Source organism: Diadema setosum, chromosome 18 (genome assembly GCF_964275005.1).
Source record: "Diadema setosum chromosome 18, eeDiaSeto1, whole genome shotgun sequence".
In the NCBI taxonomy this organism is placed as follows: Eukaryota; Metazoa; Echinodermata; class Echinoidea; order Diadematoida; family Diadematidae; genus Diadema; species Diadema setosum.
Genome location: NC_092702.1, coordinates 25,397,470 through 25,421,405, shown reverse-complemented (window position 1 = coordinate 25,421,405; position 23,936 = coordinate 25,397,470). Strand labels below are relative to the sequence as shown.

Sequence of the window (23,936 nt, the reverse complement as noted above, 5' to 3'; positions counted from 1 at the left end):
CAGAAAGCGAGATAAAAGGTGGATCCTGTAAACATCAAGGTTGAAATCCGGTACTAAAAATATTGGAGTACCGTGGTAGCTCTACTGTGACTGTGAGTGGTGAGTGCAGGCCATGTGTTCGCATAACAATGGTGTTCCACCAGTCGAGGGACCTTGCTTCCACCTACACGAGACGGGGTAATTGCAGTTCTCCCGCTGGAAACAACGTGAACACCATGGCAGTGAGCAGAAGAAATGAACGGTTCCTTCTCTTCACAAATTCGAAGAATCGTTCATGTTTCCTCTCCTCATGGCGTCTTCTCTTTCGCATCATAATATTAAGCAGGGTTTCGTCAACTTCCATGACCGATGAATGAATACAATAAAACACAAAACTGAACAAATCTAGAGCAGGAAATCAGCGAGATCAGAACAACTAATAAACAAAACGTGTGTGTGTAGTGTAATCGATCAATCGGTTGAGGCAACCCGCACACAAAAATGGTGATCATGTGGGTAATTTTTTTTGAAAGCGCGCGCTCTACTGGTATACCCGACACTGTTTGTGCATGCTTAGCTGTCGAATTAGCTCAAAAAATTTTCGGGCTAATTTCCTTCGCATAAGTGCGGACAAGAACTTTCATGTGTATTTTATTTTCACGAATCTTGACTCTCGCGAAACAAAAATGCACATGAACATTCCTCAATTTACAGTATGTAGCAAACGCAGATCAATACCAAATCTAAATCTGTAATTGCTTTGCATTTTAGTAGTACTGTAATAGTATTACTGTAATGAAGTGGATGAGGCTGTGAATCTGTAAACAGTAGATCCTCAGTCCAAATCATGTTGATACATTCACTCTTGAACAAGATGCTTCACTCAAGATGGCACTCATAGACCTGGGTGTAAAAAAAAAATAACAAAATAACAATGATATGGGACTGTAAATCCAGAAACGTTTGCAAATTGGAGCTGACAGCCTTTTTCCAAGCATGAAACTTTCTTGCATTGCCACTGGCATTCATTGCATTACGTAGACAAAAACTTCCATGTGCATTTTACTTTTGTGAGTGTAATAGTTCCTTGCAAAACTTTTCTGGGGTGTTTCATGAAGCTGTTTGTAAAGTTATGAAAGACTTACAGTTACGAGCAACTGGTGATTAGTTCTTGTGCTGAATTATGGAAATTCTGATAAGTATAGCACATCAGAACTGATCACCAGTCTCTCGTAAGTTGTTCGTAACTTTGCGAACAGCTTTATGAAACAGGGCCCTGTATTACATTACGTGGCAATGCTTTTAGGTAATGGTAGTGAAACTACACATGTACATGTCCCTTAGATTTTATATTCCTTGTTAATTAGAATTCTTCAAATAGGCTTCTGCACACAAACACTGTATTTGTGCCATTTGAGGTTTGATTTTCATGATATTTGTTTCCTTTGAATGAATCGCAGAAATTTCAGGAGATCTCTTCAGCCTATGAAAGACTCACCAAGCCAGAATATGTTGAGATCAACCTCACCATGGTAAGAAATGTGTTTCTCTGCTCCTGCAACATACGACAGAATGGAAATTCATTGATGCCATATAGAGATTCTGTGTTTGACAGAGTAATATAAGGCTGATTTATTCCCATAACATATAGATAATATCTTCCCATTAGAATTGAGTTTTTATTTGTGAGATGAACATCACTGGATATTGTACAGTTACATCACAAACAACAATAGCAACAAACAGACACACACCCATACAGAAAAGTAAAGAGCATAGGAAATACTCAAGAATTGATTAATATTAGAATGCAAGTGGCATGGTTGCATATCAGTTGAACAGTTAACTGCATTTCTTTTGTAGCAATGAAACTTTCATGTGGCAAATCTGTGCCACAGGAAGCATTTAGACAATTTTCAAATACATATGATCAGCAATTGTTAAAACATTCCAATTTCTCTACAAATAGCCGTTATCTTTTCCCATTCAGGCAGACATGCGAGTTTGTGATGCCTTTCTTTGATATTTGACAATAAATGTTATTTATATCTATTTCTTGATATTCATGCATTATGTTTAGATTAATGTATCATTATACAGTTCGACCTCGATTATCCGGCCATGTCGGGACCGGCACTCATCCGGATAAGCGAATTGGCCGGATATGGGAGACACAATGTTAATGCATATAGCTGTCGTCCAAGCTGCCGCCCCAGTGCACTGGCAGCTGGGCAGGTAGCGTACCCCGCAACGGTGGTATAATCTATGCTAGCCTGCGCAAAATTGTAGTCCCTTCTTCACAAAAATAAAGTATATCTTTATGTGAAAATTATACATGTTTTACCTCATTAGATATTGAGAAACCTACCATGCACATCTTATGAAATTAGTGAAATAGATCCATGAAAGTCACTGTTTTTTCTCAGTTTTTGGATGAAAGAAAAAAGTCCTTCACTGCGTGAACGCATCCGGATAATAGAGATTTCCGGATAAAAGGAGGCCGGATAATCGAGGTCGAACTGTACTTTAACACTGTAGCCATTCATACATTGTATATCCAGCTGCTTATTTTTCAGTCTGTTATTGAGTTTGTTTTTTATAGGTAGTCCACTTTGGAACTAATTGATTCATCCTACATGTATCAAAAAAGAAAATGCATTAATAAGAATTTCAAAGTCTGGCCTTATCAAATCGGTATAATGTGTTCAGTTTGATTTTTCTGGAAAATCACATAGCAGGCATAGCAGCACAAATTGAGGTCTATTGACAAAGTGAAACTATATCTCAAGCATTGGGAAATGAATACCGCACTATTAATTTATTCATTCATTCATTCAGTCAGTCATTGAATACAGTGAATGGTGTTTCACAATCCTGCAGGAGGGAATCCCCACATTGTGGTTAGGTCATGTTGTATGGTGTTCTCAAAATGAAAAAAAAAAAATAGACCATGGGGAAGGTGGAATTGATAAAGATCTTTTGCCTTCTATGTAGAGGAGGGTACCATGATATAAAGCACTCTCTCTGATTTCTATTAAATTTATGCAACATGTAAAGCAAAAACTCTATTTCTGTGGTCTATTAAAGGTGCTTAGAAAGAATGTCAATCTTCTTCCGATATTAGATCAAAACATAAAAGTCAATCTGCAGAGGAGTTCTTGTCAAACATTTCCATTAAATGTAAAAAAAAACGATAATTGTAATCATGTCACTTGGTGCAGATATAAGATAGATTGATGTTGCTGTTGTCTTTTGGGATATATATTGCTTTGTGTACTGGAAAATGTCTAGGTTATATGCATGTCCTATGTAGATAGCATACAAATATTCATGTGTTTTTTCTTCATTATCTCTTTCTTTTCAGGAGGAAATGTTTGACATCTTTGCACATGTATTTTGTGGGCACAGAGGTAAGATATTAAGCAAATAATCAACGTTGGTGAAGGTGATTGGACAAATTATCACTTCCGAGGCAATCTGGATGTAGCTATTCTTAGTATTCTTAGTATGTGGAATATATGATCAGCTCTTGACCAATCCTATAGCAAGATTCTTAGTATGTGGAATATATGTATTCCACATACTAAGAATCTTGCTATAGGATTGGTCAAGAGCTGATCACGTGATAAAGCGTAGTTTTGCCCATCACATCACCTGGGAAGAAAAGTTTGTTACACTCTATGATGATAGTCATTTTGTTTCGCTGATCTCTTAGTCCACACATTCCTAACGTGTGATATAACCTACAATTTTGAGTACGTGCAAAATAAAAGTGAGTTGCACTGTGGTCTTTGAATTGACCTGGGTCAAGTGATAGACCACAGTGCAATGCACTTTTACGTAGCGACAGTGAGATGATGCCGTGTTGTAATGTATCGCCAGCCTACATCTAAAGTTGACTCGTACCGTGCGTGCACGTAGTCTACAGGTTGCCTTGCTCGTGTTTCAGAATGTCCAGCGTTTTAAGCAAAAACATGATTGGTAAGTGAACGTAGCTTAAGCCCTAAGGCTTGGCCTAAGGATACCTAGACTACCTAGTAATAGGTCTAGACTCTCCAACTCTCGCTAGACCTAACGTAGGCCCTACAGATCTGCAGTTTTAGTGTTTTTGGACTTGGAGTCTAGTCTAACTAGATCTAGCTGTGTTGTTCTCCACCCCCCCGTCTTGTTCCCGACAGTTGAAATGATTTGAGATGTGGAATTAAACGGGAATATAGATGTGGAATATAAAGCAAATAATCAACTTTTGGTTTTAGGCAATGAGACAAACTATCACTACCTTGGCGATCTGAATGTGTACGCTATCTTTCCTCAGCTGCGCTTCAGACAGATCGCCTCGGAAGTGATAGATTGTCCCATCACTTTCACCAACATTGATTATTTGCTTATTATACCTTCGGATAAGAGAGAATCTCATGGTATAATCATCTTCTCAATATTAAAACTACCATTTGTAAACTCAACTACCATGAAGTACTGTGTTTGCATGTAGTACCAGTTACACTTTGAGGTGATGTTGGCATAATACATTTCCATTTGTGTGCATTTTGTTGTTTTTGAAGTGATCTACAATGTAATAAGCATAATTTATGTCACTCCACAGTACCAATATTTTGTGAAATACAGCCAGTAGATGTATGCATGAAGTCTTTTTATAACTGAAACTTGCAAACCAAGTCAGGAAAAGATGAGTTTTGGTATTTTACCAAGTCTATATATCAATTAGTGAAACAGATTTCATGCAGAAAAATTTTGTGCTTGTTTTTAAAAGAAAAAAAAAAGAAAGGAGGATATGATAATGATTTTAATGATAAATTTTATCTATGCTGTTCTACCGGACGTGATTGAACTGACAAAATGATAGTGAAAGTGAAAGTGATGATGTACACTCTGAATTATGTGCATGGGGAATCATTTGGGTATTTTATTGTTTGATCGTAGTAACATCTGAATGAATCCATATCCTAATTCCAAAACGAAATTGACACAAAAAGTTGTAGAGACAATTGCCCAGAAATATGCCCAGAAATGCCCTCTGCCCAGAAGTATGCATGAAAAAATATCAGTGATGAAAGCAATACAGACACATGATATACAATATTATGCTTCCAAGGCATTTGTTGCATTGCATGTTTTGTAGTTTGGTCTCTTCACTTTCTCATCCTGTTTGTTCCTACTGCACCTTAAGGATATGGTGGCTTCTCTGACACTGATGAGGACAGCGACAGCAGCGAAGACTTCCAGTTCAGACCAGAGGCATTCCGATCCGGGGGATATGAAAAATGGGAAAAGAGTCGAGAACATGGTAGGCAAATAAGTCTTTCTTCAATCCGAGAGTCCATGGGCACCATTAAACCCAGGTTTTTGAGAGCAACGTAACAGCACCAGTAGTCATTTTTCAGCTGTTGGTCCATAGTGCCCCATTTCTCATCCAGCTGCCCAGAATGGGACAAGATGGGGTAACACATTACTGTTGCGTGGAGTGATGCTTAAACTTGATACGACACTGAGGTTTTTGTTGTCCTAGTCCTTTAAATGATGATGAAAAATATCTATGATCCTTCAAGGTTGATAGCTTAGACCAAAAGCATGTTTGTCAAATCAAAACAAGCTTGACAGGTATACATTTATAAGCAGAGAACACTAAGTATTCAGTACACAGCTTGGTTACTGTGAATAGCTTGTATTTTAACTGGTGAACATGCAATGAAGGATATTTCGTATACAAGTATTTTTTTTTCTTTCCTTAGCAGACTGTGGCATGATAAGCATTTGTAAAATTTTGTCCATTGTAAATTGATTATTAAGATGTGAAGAACGTAACTTCAATTTCAGAGAACCATCCAGTCTGTTGGTTTTTTTTTTTTTTTTTTGGTGTGTTTTTTTTGTGAAGTACTGTGTCCATCTATTTCACAGTATTTCTGTGTGTTTTAACAAGGTCTATTCTTTGCTGTTCTCATCTTCTATTTTTCAGAAATCCCTCAGTCATCTAGACCAACATTCAATGTAAGTCCATTATCTGTACCCCTTGAGTAATTAATGAAATACATGTAGCAGTTCGGTTGTCTGTCTGTAAATTATTTGCTATTTAGTCTGGTCTTGACTCTTTGTAGTGAGTGTAGAACACTCTAGAAATATGCTAATGCACTTTTTTGAAGTACATGCTTAGTTTCATTATCACAATTGTGAAGTTGCAGTTGTAAGTAACTTGTCTTTTGTGAAAACTTACATAAATGTGTGGCAGTGCTTTGACAATGTGGATCTAGTCAAAGAAAGTGTGCATGTGAACTGCTACCACTATTTGCACTATACTCATTGTGATCACTGTGTACAGTCTTCCTTAAGAATTCATGTGGAATGTTAGTTTGAAGTTTAGTGACTCTGACAAGAATGTTCTGTACAAGTGAATTTTATGCTCTGCTGCCTGCATGCATTATTATCCTCTGTTGTGCTTCTTATTTGCACTGCTACTCTAGCACATTGATCTATTGTTGAGGTTGATATTTTTTTCAAATCCCTCAAATAAAGGAATCTTTACGGATCTTACTTCTCTAGTAAAGGCCGTGTCACACTGTTCCGGGCAAGCTACGCGGGCTTGTGGCGAGGAGGCAGTTTCCAGCACGTAGAAGATTTTCAGCGGGCGAACAAGAATGTTTGCAATTTTCATTCATGCCTTGTCATACCGTACGGGGGAACTTCTGCGGCTTGACTTGCGGGGAAACAAATTTACTCCCCCGAGCTCTCCGCAGTTGGTCCGCACCTGACAGTATCTAGCGCGTAGTTGCCCGGAGGTGCTCACGCAAGTCCGATTTAACCGCAGCCAAGTTTTGAGCATGACCAAAACTTTTTCCGGGTGAGTCGCGGGAATGCCCGTAGAGGTCCACGCAGAACGCCAGTAGGAGACCCTTAGCGGCAGTACTTCCCAGGCATTTCCCACGCAGGTACTTCGCAGTCCCGTATGCCGCCAAGATAATGAAATTCTGTGGGATTTCAGCCATTCCAATAGAGGAATTCCTTTCACTGAGTTGTCAGCCCCCACGCGACTGGTACAAAGGTCACACAGTATACTCGCAAGTATAACGCGTCCAGCAAGTAAGACACATGCGCTGACTCGCACAAATCCTTTTCCGCCCTCAGGAATGTCCGCTATGCTAGAAAATCCCTACACGTAACAAGCCCGAGTAGCTTGCCCAGAAAGGTGTGACAGGGCCTAAACACGGTTGCGGGTAAAAAAATATGCGTGCGCACCTCCGGGCGACTACTTTTGAGATACATGCTAGGTACTTTCATGTGCGGATCATCTACGGGGACCTCCGGGTAGTCAAAATTGTTCTTTGCAAGTCGCACGCAAGGCTGGTGTGACACGGCCTTTACCAAAAGGGATAAGCGAAGTTAGTGCTATGAATAATACAGGCATACAACTTGAATGCTAGCAGGTTCCAGCTCACATCACTTGACAGAAATACATGTACTCATGACTTTATAACTGTATACACCGTATATTTCACGGGTTCCTATTTCGCAAATTTTGCAAGTCCGGTGCTGTTCACCAATTAAACAACTCAAAAAAAAAAAAAAAATGACTCTGATCCTGACAAAAATGTGACTTGCACACATACATTTCTCTGTTCATTACTGTACCCCCCATTCACAAATTTAACCATTTGCGATATTGTCGGTAAGTACCGATGTGCGAAGAATTATGCATGTAGACTTGCTAAATGTACATGGCGTATGCAAAACCTCACAAAATGATGATGTGTATCTCTTTGGTTGTATGATTATAGGAGGCCCAGAAACATGCGGAGGAGTTACTGAAGGAGGAAGAGAAGCTGAAGAAACAGAAAGAGAAGCGAAAGGAGCGGAAGAAACGGAGGAAAGCGAGAAAACGTCAGGAGAAGGAGGTGCGCTACGGCGGACGGGAAGGGAAGAAAAAAGGAAAGAAAACAGTAGTGCCCGAGTCATCAGATGATGAAGACGACGAGGATGAGGAGGGAGAAGATTCCACCGAAAACAAGGAGAATATAGAAGTAAGTCTCCTTGAATGTGTGTGTATATGCAGGGATCGACATTTGCTCAACATTAGCAGTGGCCCAGGGCCCACTGAAAATTGATGTTGGACAACCAAATTTCCCAAAAGGCTATCTTTTGGTGGCCTGCTCAGGCACTGAAGATTTAGAATGGATTGCTATGTTTCTGTTTATTTTGGGCCACTACATTACTTTCTCGGGGTACCAAAATTTCATATTGAAAGATTCTAGCTGCCTGAACTGGCAACCAGCAACAACAACAAAAAAGTAAAAAAAAAAAAAAAAAAGAGAAAAAAAAAAGAGAGAAGTTAGTGTCAAGCCCTGGTATTTATGTGTGTGTTTGCATTTCTGATATCTATGCATGATAATATGTGTGCATATACAGTGGTCACTGCTTAATTTGTGTTTTCCTCCTGTTTTTCTCCCGTGTAATTGTGGCTCCTGCTTATGCCGTAGTTGGTTTGGCCCAATGCTAACCACTTAACATGAAGCCCAGTATGTGGACATTACACTAAACCATGCACAGTTATCAAACCCACTGATATCCATGGAAACAAGTACATAGCCCCATGACACCAGACACAAAACGGTGATCAAAAAGGACACAGCAATCCCAATATTGAGGTAGGCATGCACTTGCTCTTGAGGGAATATCAAGACTGCTGTTTGATATGGCATTACCACTAGAGTACAGCATGAATATGTTTATGTCGAATGTGTGTATGGAAAACTTGGTCTTTTAGAAACACACACCAAAAAACATGAATGAAAAAATTTATTTTATATGTATTATATTATGGAAGCACTATGAAGGAAACACAAGTTAAATGATTGTCTTGTGTAGAATCATCATTACTAAAATCTTGTAGGTATTTGTTTGCAATAAGTCAGGTGATGTTCACATGATATGTAAATTTTCCCATCCTTACCAGTAAACTGAATCACTTTAGTGTGCACTTATACTTAAAGAAAAAAAAAGAAGAAAAAATGAGCACAGTAATGTTAAAAAAGGAAGTAAAAATTGCAAATGTAAAAGGACTTAGGGTTTATGCAGTGCTGGTTAGATGTGCAGTGCTCAGTTTCAGTACATTCTATTGGTGTGCATGTGATTGTGTACAATGTGTGCGAGTGTGTGTATGTGTAGAGGTGTTATGAGTGTGAATTTGTGTTATTGTAGATCATATCCCCAAGTGGCTAGTGATTTAAAGTGACCAATATGAACGATGAAAGGGTGAGAAAAACGTCCAAAGTGAAACAAAGATGTGCAGTTCATGCAAGTGTACAATGTGTGCAGAAAAAAAAAAATGGTATAATTGCAAATAACATGGGATTAAAGAATATCATTCGGCACCAAAGATGTTCTAATTACGACATGTACATGTATACAAACATGTACCACTCACAGTGATGTAGCAATGCTCACAATGATTAGAAAATTTTCATTTAACTTGTTGAGTCATGCACTTGTTAATAAGTTTGCATCTTGCAACCTAAAATCATCCAACACACACTTTAAATATGCATAGCTAAAGTATATTGAACCTGTAATCATTACTATGTGATCAATTGTTCCAAACAAGATGCAGAATTTGATTCTTAGATTCAATTTATTTCACATCTTTTACAAATGTACATAGGTGTACATATATGTAAAAACATGGTACAGAAAAATACACAAACAATTTTGAAACAAATAATATCAAGGACTATTCCTGTAAAATAGAAAATAGTAAAGACAATGAAAAAAAATGCAGCAAATGTCCCTTGGCCTATCACTAGTCAAACCCTAGTGGACTGCATCTTTCTAATTCACATCATAAAAATTCTGTAACTTCACTTAAAAGACATGTATATGAATATGAATAGAGACAAGAAGAAAGATAAGCAGCACAAAATTAAAAAACATGGCAAGATGAAAGCACTGACGCAGCAAGAATCAGATGAGAAGGAGAACAAAGTGTTGGCAAAGATTTACCTTTCAAAAACTTGGTTTGTGTGAGTGTGTGTGTGTGTGTGTGTGTGTGTGTGTGTGTGTAACATGAAAAAATGCCGCCGTAGGAAAAATACTTTATTGGATGAAATTAGAAAGTAATTGTGAAACTACATCTTTATATTTTCCTTGAGTGTTATTCGAGATGATTGGGCCTTGATAAAATAAACTTTCTTGAGACCTCATATTTTAGGCACTGTTTTTGAGTTTCTATTGTACACAATAACAGTATTATTAAATTAGATCATTTTAAGTTTCAAAAATTAAAGGCACATGTATGCAAAATTCATAAGCCTTGTATGCAAAATAATTTGTGTGTAGTAATTATTTAGATTGAATGCTTTTGTAATATCAATTTCTAAGCAAGTACTGGGCATAGTGACCCCATGCTGTAATTCCATATGGGCAAAATCATCATGCATGGTAAGTAACCAGTATACAAAGTGGGAGAATATCTTTTACCATAAGACACCAAAAATTTTTGATAATGTGCTAGTAAGGTGGTTGATATGATCTTTCCATGTAAACCTACAGTCAGACCATTAAGTTATGTTACTCCCGCACGCACTGCGCACGGGGCTGCTTCGTGCGGCTGCGTGCGGTTTCGCACGGGTGCGTGCGGCTCCGTGCCATTTCATACGGCCTCGTGCGGGTGCGTGCGCTTCTGTACGCCCCCGTGCGCCCCCGTGCGACCTCGTGCGCCTCCGTGCGGCTGCGTGCCAGTCAGTGCGCCTCCGTGCGGCTGCGTGCCACCGTCGAGTGCGGACCATCTGGCACGCTACCGTGCGAGGTGTTGGCACGGTACCGTGCGTGGTGCTGGCACGCTACCGTGCGAGTCCGTGCGAATCTAGCATCCTGCTAGTCCCGACACGGGACTCTTATCTTTTTTTCACTCTCTCATACGCCCTCATTGGCGGTATACGAAGGCAGTCTAGGCAGTGGACTAGCATCCTGCGTGCGAATCCATTGGAGGCCGTGCGTGCATGCATTGTAAATAATAATATCCCCTTTGTAAGTGTGTGCTCATGACTATGTGTGCGCCTGCGTGTCCATGTCTGTGGATCCGTGCCCATGCCTGTGTGCCTGCAAGCGATCGCGAGAAGACGATACGATGTACACACTGTACAATGTTCAATGAAAGCCCTTACAAGTCTGTGCAACTGCGTATTACATGTAAACACTCATGCCTGTCCAAAAATGGACGATTTTCTACATTGCAGAGATCACTTGCAATCTTTCTAAGAATATGGAGTACCATCACCGTGTGTACATGTATCTCTCCTTGCAAAGAAATTAGAAAAATTGTGTGGTTGTATGTGTGTCTTTATCACTCGATAACTTGAACAGTGTAGAAATAATCATGGTAATAATGACAATTAACAACAACAGAGAAAAGCTATTGTATAATTACATCAAGGGAACCATTTGTTGATGATGATGATGATGATGTTGATGATCACTCAAAAGGTAATAATAAATGTACATTGTAGATGTTCCATATTGTTACATTATCAGTATGGTGTATTAGTATTTTTACTATTTTTGCCTCTCTTAAAAAAAAAAAAACACACACACATTCTTTGTCCTTTCTGATATTCCCCGAAAGCTTTGAAATATATGTAGAGCTTACACATTGTCGTAAGCAGGAGATAAAAAAAAAACATTGTCGCTGCAGGATAGGTCGGTATATTAACAGTTTCCGTCTCGATAGGTTTGTAATCTTGGCAAAATACATATACATAGATTAAGAAATATAAATATACATATGAAGGGTTTGTTTGCAAAAACCGATAAGTCCATTTTTGAAGATTTTGAAATACGATATCTGTCATAAAGTACAAAATAATACCTTTTAAATGATATATTGGTCACTACATATAAAGGTATATTTTTGAAGTTATGGTCAAAAGAAGCAAAAATTTTCTTATTATTCTCTTTATTTTTCTTGATCTTTAAACGCAAATATCTCCATTTGGCAAATATGGACTTATCGGTTTTTGCAAACAAACTCTTCATATATATATATATATATATATATATATATATATATATATATATTATATACATATACACAAATATATATAGATATTGATTGAATCGTTTCTTTATTCAAGAAAATGTTTTACATTACACCACCGGTCTAGTTATCCCAAGGTTTCTTTGAAAATGCTGCAAGCATCAAAATATCAAACATCGTAATTTTTATATACAATTTCCCGTGAATGCTAAGCGTATGAGAGAAAGAGATAGAAAAGAACAAAACACTTCTGCCATATGTCTTGTTTCTCGCTTTATTGCAGCGTATGTCATTGTCGAAGTATAAATGCTATGATAAATGTTGGTAACAACCACATGAGAACTTGCACATTCGATTCCCAACAACCATTAAATCATTGGGGTCCGTAAAAAAGGTTACATAATACATACGAAGCACCTCATTATAGTGTATTCGATGGACCGGTGCAGAAAAACTGGCTGTCTGTAATCGGCCTTTGAACATCTCTATTATGCTCATAATCCCCGACTTTTCAGATGGCGGCTACGAGCGCGTCCAGGGATGTTTTTGTATCAACATTCTGACTATTCATGGAGGTACAATGTAACCTGATACTCTGGCCACCTGGTCTATTCAAAGTATTCTTGCGTAATACACGCGCGTAATTATGTTAGGCTGTGTTTCACCATGATGAATATATAGGACCCCGTAGTAGCAATATCGGCTCTTGCGTTGTATGAATGCTATACAGAGATCCTCCATTTGGTTCGTTGGTCAAGTATATAGATTCTTTTAACGATCTTATAAGCAGGCTGTCATTCATAAGTATGACAGAAAAACAAACAACAACTTCAAGCAACATCGAAGTTGAGTTTCGCGAACTAATCTTCCATTTGAGTTGGTTTCTCGGTTTTGTTTCAACAATTTTTATAATGTTGACAAAAGCCTGATGGGATGTTCAATATTCAATTAAATCATTGCACCTTTCTCGCAATCTTTGACAACTAATGATGACTAAACCTGTGAAATCCACGATTTATTTATTTATTTATTTATATATTTTTTTTTTTTTGTATAGAGACGTTTTCTTTTTGAATTTATCTATCATGACTGCCTCCAGATTTCGACCATAATTATATGTCTTAGGTTTCCATGGGATCAATAAAGGAGATCAACGAGCGCATTTGTAGGTTTCCTGTCGGGTTTAATGTTGCAAAGTTTATGTGCAATCACGATTCACTTTCAACCCTATATACACCGTAATGTCGGGATGAGATATTGTTCACTACACATCAAGTGAGATTAAATCTTACACAGTGTACTGTGATATGATATATATGATAAAAGTCATCAGCAAACGGGATAGATTATTGTTTTGTCTATGTGTGTGTGTGTGTGTGTGTGCGTGTGTGTGTGTGTGAGAGAGAGAGAGAGACATGAGAAAGGGTGGAGAATATATATATATATATATATATATATATATATATATATATATTTATATAATTATATATTCACTTACAACTATATGATCTTATAAAACACATGTTCAAGTCAGTTGACGGAACATTGATAAGCTCTTCCGGTCTGCCTATGAAACATCGGAGTCTATGCGATAAGAAGAAAGACTGAGAGATAGAGAGAGAAAAATAAAATAGGCTGGTCTTCTAAATTTTGTTCGATGAATGGTAATCTTAACACACTTTTGCAAACGAAATGAAATATTATACACGGCTAGGTTTGCCTATAATCTGTGTTATGGTGATATCTTATTAGATTATACATAATAATACGGGCAAAGTATCTTGGATAAGTGATCGCCACCATCGATGAGGATATTCAATCTAGACGACTAATTGAAGATGATGAGAATAAAGAAGACATAGTGGATAGCTGGAAAGGAAAGTAATGTGATGCAATGAGATAAAAATGAAGGAGCACGAATCGAGGCAAATGTATTACAAAGGAAGAGAAAATGGCATATTCGAGTGTTCAAAATGGTTTAACATTATGCGAAGATTTCATAGTCATTTTTTTTCTGTGTGTGTGTGTGTGTGTGTGCGTGTGTGTGTGTACGTTTGTTTTCTAATTTTACAGTTATGTAATTCAAACTCGTCGACAAAATAAAAGAAAAAAAAGATAGCGCCATGAATATGTTCATAATTCAATCTCAGTTTCCTCTCACTATATCCTATCACTTCAAAAAAACGTATTCAAATTAGAATGCCCGTAGACAATTCAAATTCGTCTCCATGTGAGAGAGCGTCTTTTCAAACAGGGTCGCAGGTGACCATTCCCGAATTCGACGCAGAAGTTAATTCAATTTAGCAACAACAAAAAAAAAAGGCTGGCCATCGCGTATACTCCAGCAGCTGTAGAAGAAGCCGACATGATCATAGAAGTATGACAAGCACAAGCCACACAGGCTTGAAGGCCTAAAATTATTACATCACTTGAGAAAATAAGGAAATGGCAATATCTTTGTTGAAATAAACAACATTTCTCCTGGCATTCTTCAATCTCTCATAACAGACGGCTAATTTTGCTGAATTGTTCTTCTCTTATGTCATGAGTGTAAATCAATATTTGTTTAATTGTTTATACAGTACCAGTCATCCCCCGATAAAAGACAAGAAAGAAATGAAGAACTAATCTCATTCAATAAGCATAATGTATAAAGGAAATGAGCATTTGCTGCAATCGTTTATGAATATGAAAATGTTGCAGTGTGCATGAGTGCGCGAAGTCTAATGGAATGAAAAAATGTAGTCCTACCTAAATGCATATATATCCTTATATATATATATATATGTTACGCTGGCACGATAAGTGAATAAACCACTTCAATAGCAGCATGAAAACATTTGATTTCATCGATACACATGAGATAAGACAAGTACATTTCATGCTTTTATTGCCCAAAATACCTTGCTCCTAAACAAAGTGTTCAATTGAAGCGATGGGTTATCACAGGTCCATCTCTCACAAAATTGAATCACTCTGCACAAATTTGGAGCGCTTTCTACGAAGGCAAATGCATTCTATGGACCGGTGCAGAAAAAAGGAGACCGTCTGTAATCGGCCTTTGAACTTCTCTATTATGCTCATAATCCCCGACTTTTCTACGAGCGCGTCCAGGAATGTCTTTATATCAACATCCTGTCTATTCAATAAGGTACAATGTAACCTGATACTCTGGCCACCTGGTCTATTCAAAGTATTCTTGCGTAAAACATTCGCATATGTTAGGCTGTGTTTCACCATGATGAATATATAGGACCCCATAAAGGCAATAACCATCGGCTGAATGTTATACAGAATATCCTCTATTTGGTTTGTTGGCCAAGTAGATTATTTGAACGACCTGTAAATGACATAATCAGACTGTCATTCATAGGTATGAGAGAAAGAAAAAAAAAACTTCAAGCAACATCGAAGTTGAGTTTCGCAGACCAATCTTTCATTTGAGTTAGTTTCTCGGTTTTGTTTCAGCAATTATCCCCTTCATAATGTTGACAAGAGCCTGATGGGATTTTCAATATTCAAATAAATCATTGCATCTTTCTTGCTTTCTTTGACAACTTTTGATAACTAAATCTGAAAAAATCCATGCTATTGCGGTACCTGCCATCCACACAGAAGTTTCTTCTCTTTTTTTTTTTGTATAAGAAGTTTGCTTTCTGGAATTATCCATTATGTCTGCCTACAGATATGACTTAAGGTTTCCATGGGATTTAATAAAAGAGATCAACGAGCACATTTGTGATTCAACAGTAGGGGTTAAATGCTGCCAATTGTATGTACAATGTTATAATTGACTTAAAACTCTACTGCCAAGAAGTATTGCTCATTACGAATCACATGAAATAAGATTTCACATAGTGATAAGACAGAAGTTATTTGTTATAATATTATTATGATGAAAACTCATCACTAACCGGAAAGACTATTGTTTTGTGGAATTTGTATATTTGATAGAACATTTATGAGGTCTTCCGGTCTTCAGGCGAAACACTGGAATCTATAGCGATGAGAAGAAAGATTGAAAGGGAGAGAAAGAGAGAGGGAGAAAAATAGGCTGGTCTTCTAAATGTTGTTTGATGAATGTACATATATTAGATATTGTTGTATATATATATATATATATATATATATATATATATATATATGTATATATATATAAATATATATATATATATATATAATACAGGCAAAGCATCATCGAGAAGTGATCTTCACTAATGATATTATTCAATCAAAGAATTGGATAACTGGAAAGAGAGGGAGAGAGATCAAAGAGGGTGGGGGGGGGGAGAAATATGATGGTCTTCTAAATTCTTTTTGATGGATGGTAATCCGATCACACTTTAGCAATCGAAATGTAATGTTACATCCGGTCAGGTTTGCCTATCTATGTTATGGCAATATCTTTTGAGATTGTATATACGGGCAAAATATCTGTATACGTTTGTAGGCGGGAATGAAGTGGATAGCCGGAAAGGAAAGTGATGAAATGTAATGGGAAAGAATAAAGGAGCACTAATCGAAGGAAATGTATCATAAAAGAAAAGTAATGGAAACTTGATTATAAATAATGGCACATTATGCAAAGATTTTGCAGTCGTTTTTCTGTATGTTTTTATTTCAATTTCATAGTTAAGTAATTCATAATCGCCAACAAAAAATAGCTTCCTGAAGATGGCCATTCAGGTTTGTTTTCCCTTCGCTATATGCTATCCCTTCAAATGTAGCATGAACACACTTCAATTTATAGTCCATGGGCCAAGACCCGAAAAATGGGTTGTTGGTACCACCTGAGGTGGCAAAACCTTTTTGGTGTCAGTTTGTTTGTCGGGCAGAGATATGCTTATCAAGCTATGATAGCATTTCCAAATGAGTAGCTTAGTCATAATTTTTTTTTTTTTTTTAACCAATTTGGTCTCGTTTTTATATCCCTATACTTCTGAATCGAAACTAACCGCTATAAAAAGAAGAGCACTGTCATCCGTACGTCCACAGGTGTTCTGTTGTAAACGCGATGCGCTTAGTCTTTATTCAAGGCAGCGAAGGGAATATCCAAAGGGTTATGATGTCCACAGCTGTCACGCGGTGCGCTTATATAGTCTTCATCTGGACCAATGTACCGTTATCATATCTAAAGTTCCTCATATAAGGGATTATCTATACTATTTTTATACTACCCTCTAAACAAATAAATCAATTTTAAACAAAAATCACTCTGTTTATTTACAATATTATTCATTATAATGTATTGTAGTGTACCGGTCCATTGTTTTTGCATTATCCTTTTTTGTTGGATGAAAATAAAGCGACATCGGCGTGGTGTTAGCGTTTTCACACTAGCGGTTTTGCCGGAAAATGATAGATAATTGCAAAATACGGTAAAATTCAAGAGGAATCTTTTTTTTTTTTGGTTGTTGTTGTTGTTGTTTTAAGATAAAAGGATATACACTGTATCATAAGCTTTGGATATTCCCTTCGCCGTCTAGAATAAAGACTAAGGGCACCGCCTTTACAACAGAATACCTGTGAACATACCATAGAGCTGCATTTTACAGCTCTACGGAACATACAGAAAACAGTACTCCTGTGCTTATTTTTAAGGATGTGCCTCTCTTAATGATTGCGATTGATGTTCAACTATTTCTTTCACGCAAGCTTGAACAGGAAGAAGCTAAAATTCAGGCAAGGAGACGAGTTTTCTTCCATGAGATACAATCATTACGACATACATCTATTCCCGAAAGTTGTGTGATTGCTTATGTGCTAAAGAATTGTGTCCATTACATGAATCAGGCACTATACAAAACGGTTGAAATCTACTGAAAGTCGAACTTGTTTTTTTTTTTTCATTTCCATTTAAAGCGGGGATAGACTAGAAATTTGTTTGTCTATACTGACAGGAGACATTACATTTTTCCAGTACATGCTCCGCATTTAAACAGTCACCATATCTTCGTGGTCATAATCAGATAATGGACAAATGATATGTGACACTGCACCTCAAAACAAACAAAAAGTCGCCAGACATGAATTTTTAGTTAAGACCATATTCTGAAAGAGCAGACTTTAAGCTTTAAAATGATGTATAACTCAAATCAAATGGACTCTCCTAACCTATCTAAATATTGGAAAGAAAGCACAAAGTCAGGAAAAGTGTGAACTGAGAAAAGAGGCTCTGGAGTACAGTGTCTATTCAAGCGCATAATCTTTACCAAACCGTGCTGGCTGTGCGATGAATGGGACAAAAAAACAGGAAGTAAACCACCAGAGTAACAACAATGAAGGGATTATCAAATTAAAGTGAAATTGAGCATGCCTCATTAACACATTCTGTCCATAATTCATGCCCACTTTCAAAGCAGTAGCATTATCCTTTCAAAAGTTATTAGAGTTGAAAGTGAAGAGTGTGGACAAGGTTTTTCAGAAATGAAAAAGGAATTCTAAAGACACACCTAATCACACTATTCTACCAAAAATGTTCAAGATAAACTGCTGAAAAAAACAACACTTTCCTGCCCGTCTTATGATACCAAATTTTAGCATAATGTAAAAGAAGACCCGCTCTTTCAGAAAATATGAAAAAGTCAAGTTCGGCTAGGTTGACCCATTTCACTTATTTTCAGTCCTCACGCAAAATCAGTGTGTGCGACTTTACGTTCGTTTTGAGGTGCACGGTCACATATATTATAAAAATGAAAATACGAAACTACGAACACGCCATATGTACAAATATTATGAACTTCAATGAATTAAACTTACTTGTGATATTCTGCATAAAAACCAAGCACGCCGATTAGATAATTTAATAGAATTAATAGAACACACAGCAACATCATGCATGGCGGATCAAATCAAGTTCAATTGGTGAGAAAGCTACATGAAGTTAAAAAGTTGACTTCTTTTCGTTTCTCTTTCAATTCATGAAGACAGAATTACATTGTATATCTAATGAAGAGGATTGTCTCTGTTGCGAACGATTGCTATATATAGCACTGTTAGTCGTCTGCGCAAATCCTAATCCCTAAATACTTAAATTTCTGCTTGATAATGTAATAACCCTGCTTATAACTATATAAAGGACTCGCAAATTCAAAGTTTCAAAACGTATACTAAAATATTATATTCCACACGGTGTATTTCAAAAAACATTTTGAATGCGTTGTGTGTAAGCATGTTAATAGCATCAATCTGCCTTTTATTTTCCGTACGTAAAGCGCACAGAAACGTAACCAAACGTTACCAAATACAGTGAAATGCATTGTACGGCGTGGTACTATCATTAGAAGTATATCCCATTCCTTTTTACTTTTATTTGCTAGAAGCAGTCGTCAAACCATGCGTCATTTTCGTAGCGACATCATTTAGGAATTAGAATGTATGAAGATAATCGGTACTCATTTATTTTGCGCTACTGACATAGCATTTACATTTTCCAACTTTTATTGACATGCAGTATCATGTTACTGTATGGTTACGATTACGAATGTTGGTTATGAATTCAAAAGACTGGTTTATTAATCGAAATATAAAGGTAATAGCTGTTTTGAAAGTAGTTCGATGCAAATTCAAAATCGAAATCATCGTCATAGGGGGAACTGATAGCTCTAGAAAACTTGTTGAGGCTAGTAAAGATTGCCGTATGCAATCTTTGTAGAAAGTTTTGACTTAGGCCATCTTTCGAGTATTTTGAGAAATTATATAAAGAAAATTATTTGTTTTGATTATGTCAAGAATTAGTTTGAACTATGAGAACAAAAAGGCGCGGTTACCCAAACAATGTCGTAGTTCGAAAAGACATGATGGGTAAAGTGAATTCATGACTTGACTAATCCTTACTGAATTGATGATCACTACTGTAAACTATCAGTTATGTCTTGTAGATGATACCTCTGTAATCGTAGTCAAAATTCTTTTGAGCGATGAGACGAAAACCAACAAACAAAATGCCGTGTATCATCGCTCGAGATTCCAACATTTGGCGTCACCCGACCAACAATAAGTGACGAATCAAATGGAATATCATGTTGTGGGTTAGCAGACTGTGTTACGATTTTTAAATGTTTCGAGAAGTTGTTTAAAAAAAAAAGAGAAAATGAGGCAAAGTTCAAAAAATTAGAAAAAAGCACGTAAATGCCGGCGATCATGTTTGATAATGAAAGTAAGAGATTATAATCGGCCGTGCGGATGTATATGATTGCCTTATTTACATGTCTATGTTATATTTAAATGTAAGTTCCCTTTCCTCCTTGATAAAAGTTGTGTTGGGTTTTCGCTATAGGCATTTATTAGGAAACACTGTAAAAACGACAACAAATGCGTACTATACATCAAGAGATGACCTATACATACATGAAACACACAAATTTGTGTGCGTTCTGATATAATGCAACTGCTTGTTTGTTAGTTAGTTAGTTTGTTTGTTTGTTTTGAATTACCATGGTCTTTGTTGAGGGAAAGATGAAGAAAAGTAGCAGAGTGTATTACTCTCAAATCCGGATAATTGCGATAAGTGTGTATCCCCGCCCTTTCTATACAGGTAAACGATTTAAGCTTGGTATGCTATTATAAAAGCCTGCATGTGTCACGCAGAAGAACTGATTCCGCGATCACTTTTAACCTTTCATAAAATTCACGTTTTAAGATAGTAACGACAGCTTGTAGGAGATAGAGTAACTTAGCGTCCCTGACTGTGGTTCTGAAGACAAAAGGGGACTGAAAAATTCTTTTACAAATTAGCAGACATAATGCCGATCCTCCAACACTGTTGCTCCATTCAGTCACTGATTCTGCTATCAATGGCGAAGAAAGAATACTGGTTGCGTCTTTATCCACCCCTTGATAGCAGGAAGTTTACCTTTCATTGTTTAAGGCCTCGTTGATGCGGGGTTTACTCGGATACAAGGCATGAACAGTGTCGTCCGAGTTCTTTCATTTGAAATTCCTCAGAATACGCAATTCAATGGGCAATTAGCGCTGCTACTTCGCAAAGCTGTTAGCCAAATTCTTTGCAGACTTGACCTCTCACATGTCAGCTACACGCAATACACGACAAACAGCTATCATTACAAACATTCTGATTAAAAAACAAAACAAAATGAAGAAGCACACTTTTGAGTAGCGACACAGCTTTCTGTCCCTTTCTCAGATAGGTCCTACCTCTAAAAAAATACACAGATGACAAGAGTCAGAATATCCTCAAAAGGGAACACGACCTACATTGTATTTGGGCATTAATAATGTTTATCTTCCGATTTCTCTCCATGCCGTCGCGGCCCAAACCATCATAAGAAATAGGGCAATAAGCTTTATTAACCAGGGAAACAATAGTATGCATTACATAAATTTGGCGAATTATCACACGAATTGTCGACTTAATAAAAACGAGAATACATGTAATTGACAACTTATAGGCCCTACTATATCTCCAGAGATGAAATTTAAACAGCAAGGCACATACCAGGGAAAGAAAGTTATGATTATTTGAATGAATTCATTAATGAGGCCAATTAATAACCGTTGTAAAAGTACACACTCGCATACAGAGGTTTCAAGTTCGATTATTATGATCATGGTATTAGCTCATAGATAAAGTATTATAAATTCTGCGTGATCGTTCGTTGGAATTATTTTTTTCAGCGCGATTTGTGCGTCACATCAATCACCACTTCATGAAATGGAGGGCATGTATCAAACGAAACTCGCTGGTCATGCAATCGATAGCCTTGGTCAGCTCACTATTATTGCGTAATTCTAAAGCCCTCACCGCTTGACCGCCGCGCGCACCATGCTTTGTTTTGTCTTCAATGGGGTCAAGAGCAATGCCTCATTAGCATACACCCTAGAAACGGAGGTGGAGTCTCAATCGGGCAAGAACAATTGATAGGTGCGAAACGCAACGCAAAGGCGAGCGTTCGAAAAAAATGTAACCGAAAAAATTGTCTCAGAAAAACTGTGATTTGGGACACTTGTACTCATTTTTACACGCTGAAATTTTCTGTACAAACAGATAAAACATCAAGGAATCAAAATCCGTATAAAAAAATTTCGACCCGAGCACTGCTTCCCCTTCATTTGCGGCTCATTACGGGAAAACTCGCCGTGCGACTTATGACTCATTTTGTCGGAGCGCCACACACGTGATACGCTCCGTCGGAATGAGTCAAAAGTCGCAAAAAATGAGATCGTAGTTATGCCTATATGTGAATTCTACAGACACTAAGCTTTACACTGATATGTAATACAACTCATTTGGACATCCCTATGGATCATAGAAACGAATATTATCTACGCTTATGATGTCAGTCCATTTTCTAAATAACGGAGAAAATCGCTCTTAAAGTTCGGGCTATGTTCAAGCTAACAACCTGTTTCTTTCACTATAGACGAAACAATACAACAGTCCTGCTTAGCGACGGCGTTTACGCTCAATCGCACGCACTACCGTATACGGCATAGCTTGGATGTGTAAGATGGCAAATGACCCAAACGCAGGACAGGTCTATCATTAACTATTCTAACCAATACGGCAGCCCGAATGTGAACTGAAGTGCGTTTGTGTCCGTGCCGCTGCCGCCGCATGAATGAGTCGGTAAGCGTTGTGTGTCGGCTGCGGTGACTTAGTTGCCGCAAGTTTGTAACTCACAAACAATAGGAAACAGTAGAAAGAAAGAAAGAAAGAAAGGCACGCAATGCGTATTACAACAAGCGTCTTTTAGCGAGGGCCTTGATCGCTTCCATTCTCCTCCCATATTGTTGTCAGTGGAAACTAAAGGACATGCGTTTAGCAAGTACCTATATAGTCCATGGGCCAAGACCCGAAAAATGGGTTGTTGGTACCACTCGAGGTGGCAAAACCTTTTTGGTGTCATTTTGTTTGTCGGACATAGATACGCTTATCAAGCTATGATAGCATTTCCAAATGAGTAGCTTAGTCATAATAAATGAATTTTTAACCAATTTGGTTTCGTTTTTATATCCCTATACTTCTGAATCGAAACTAACCGCTATACAAAGAAGAGCACTGCCTTCTGTATGTCCACAGGTGTTCTGTTGTAAACGCGATGCGCTTAGTCTTTATTCAAGGCAGCGAAGGGAATATCCAAAGGGTTATGATGTCCACAGCTGTCACGCGGTGCAATGCGCTTAGTCTTTATCTAGAACAATGTACCGTTATCATATCTAAAGTTCCTAATAAAAGGGATTATCTATACTGTTTTTATACCACCCTCTAAACAAATACATCAATTATAAACAAAAATCACTCTGTTCATTTACAACATTATCAATTATAATGTATTGTAGTGTACCGGTACATTGTTTTTGCATAATATTTCATTGTTTGAATGGAAATAAAGCGACATTGGCATGGTATTAGCGTTTTCACCGTAGCGTTTTCAGCGGAAAATGATAAATAATTGCTTTGTTGTTGTTGTTTTTAGATAAAGGGATATACACTGTTTTATAAGCTTTGGATATTCCCTTCGCCGTCTTGAATATTAGACTAAGCGCCGTGGATATCATAACCCTTGGATATTCCCTTCGCTGCCTTGAATAAAGACTAAGCGCACCGCGTTTACAACAGAACACCTGTGAACATACAGAAGACAGTACTCTTCTTTGTATAGCGGTTGGTCTCGATTCAGAAGTAGAGGGATATAACAACGAGACCAAATTGGTTTAAAATTAATTTACTATGACTAAGCTACTCATTTGGAAATGCTATCATAGCTTGATAGGCATATCTATGCCCGACAAACAAAATGACACCAAAAAGGTATTGCCACCTCAGATGGTACCAATATCTGGCCTGGCCCATGGACTACTAGAGTGAATAGAACCTGAGAACCAATTGTAGGCGGGGATACAAAAGACAGCATCAATAGAGGTAGTTAATGAAGTTAATTAACGATAGTCGTCTTTT

The 23,936-nt window shown here is 37.5% G+C and overlaps 1 protein-coding gene across 1 annotated transcript in view; it reads left to right on the top strand.

Annotated features, from left to right (window-relative positions):
- Positions 1-23,936, top strand: part of LOC140241720 (uncharacterized) — a 105,670-nt gene that overhangs the window by 34,209 nt on the left and 47,525 nt on the right. Inside the window, exons 3-7 of the mRNA XM_072321468.1 lie at positions 1,440-1,511; positions 3,344-3,389; positions 5,168-5,284; positions 5,954-5,985; positions 7,767-8,009. Of these exons, the coding sequence (XP_072177569.1) occupies positions 1,440-1,511; positions 3,344-3,389; positions 5,168-5,284; positions 5,954-5,985; positions 7,767-8,009 (510 nt within the window). The remainder of the gene's footprint in view (positions 1-1,439; positions 1,512-3,343; positions 3,390-5,167; positions 5,285-5,953; positions 5,986-7,766; positions 8,010-23,936) is intronic.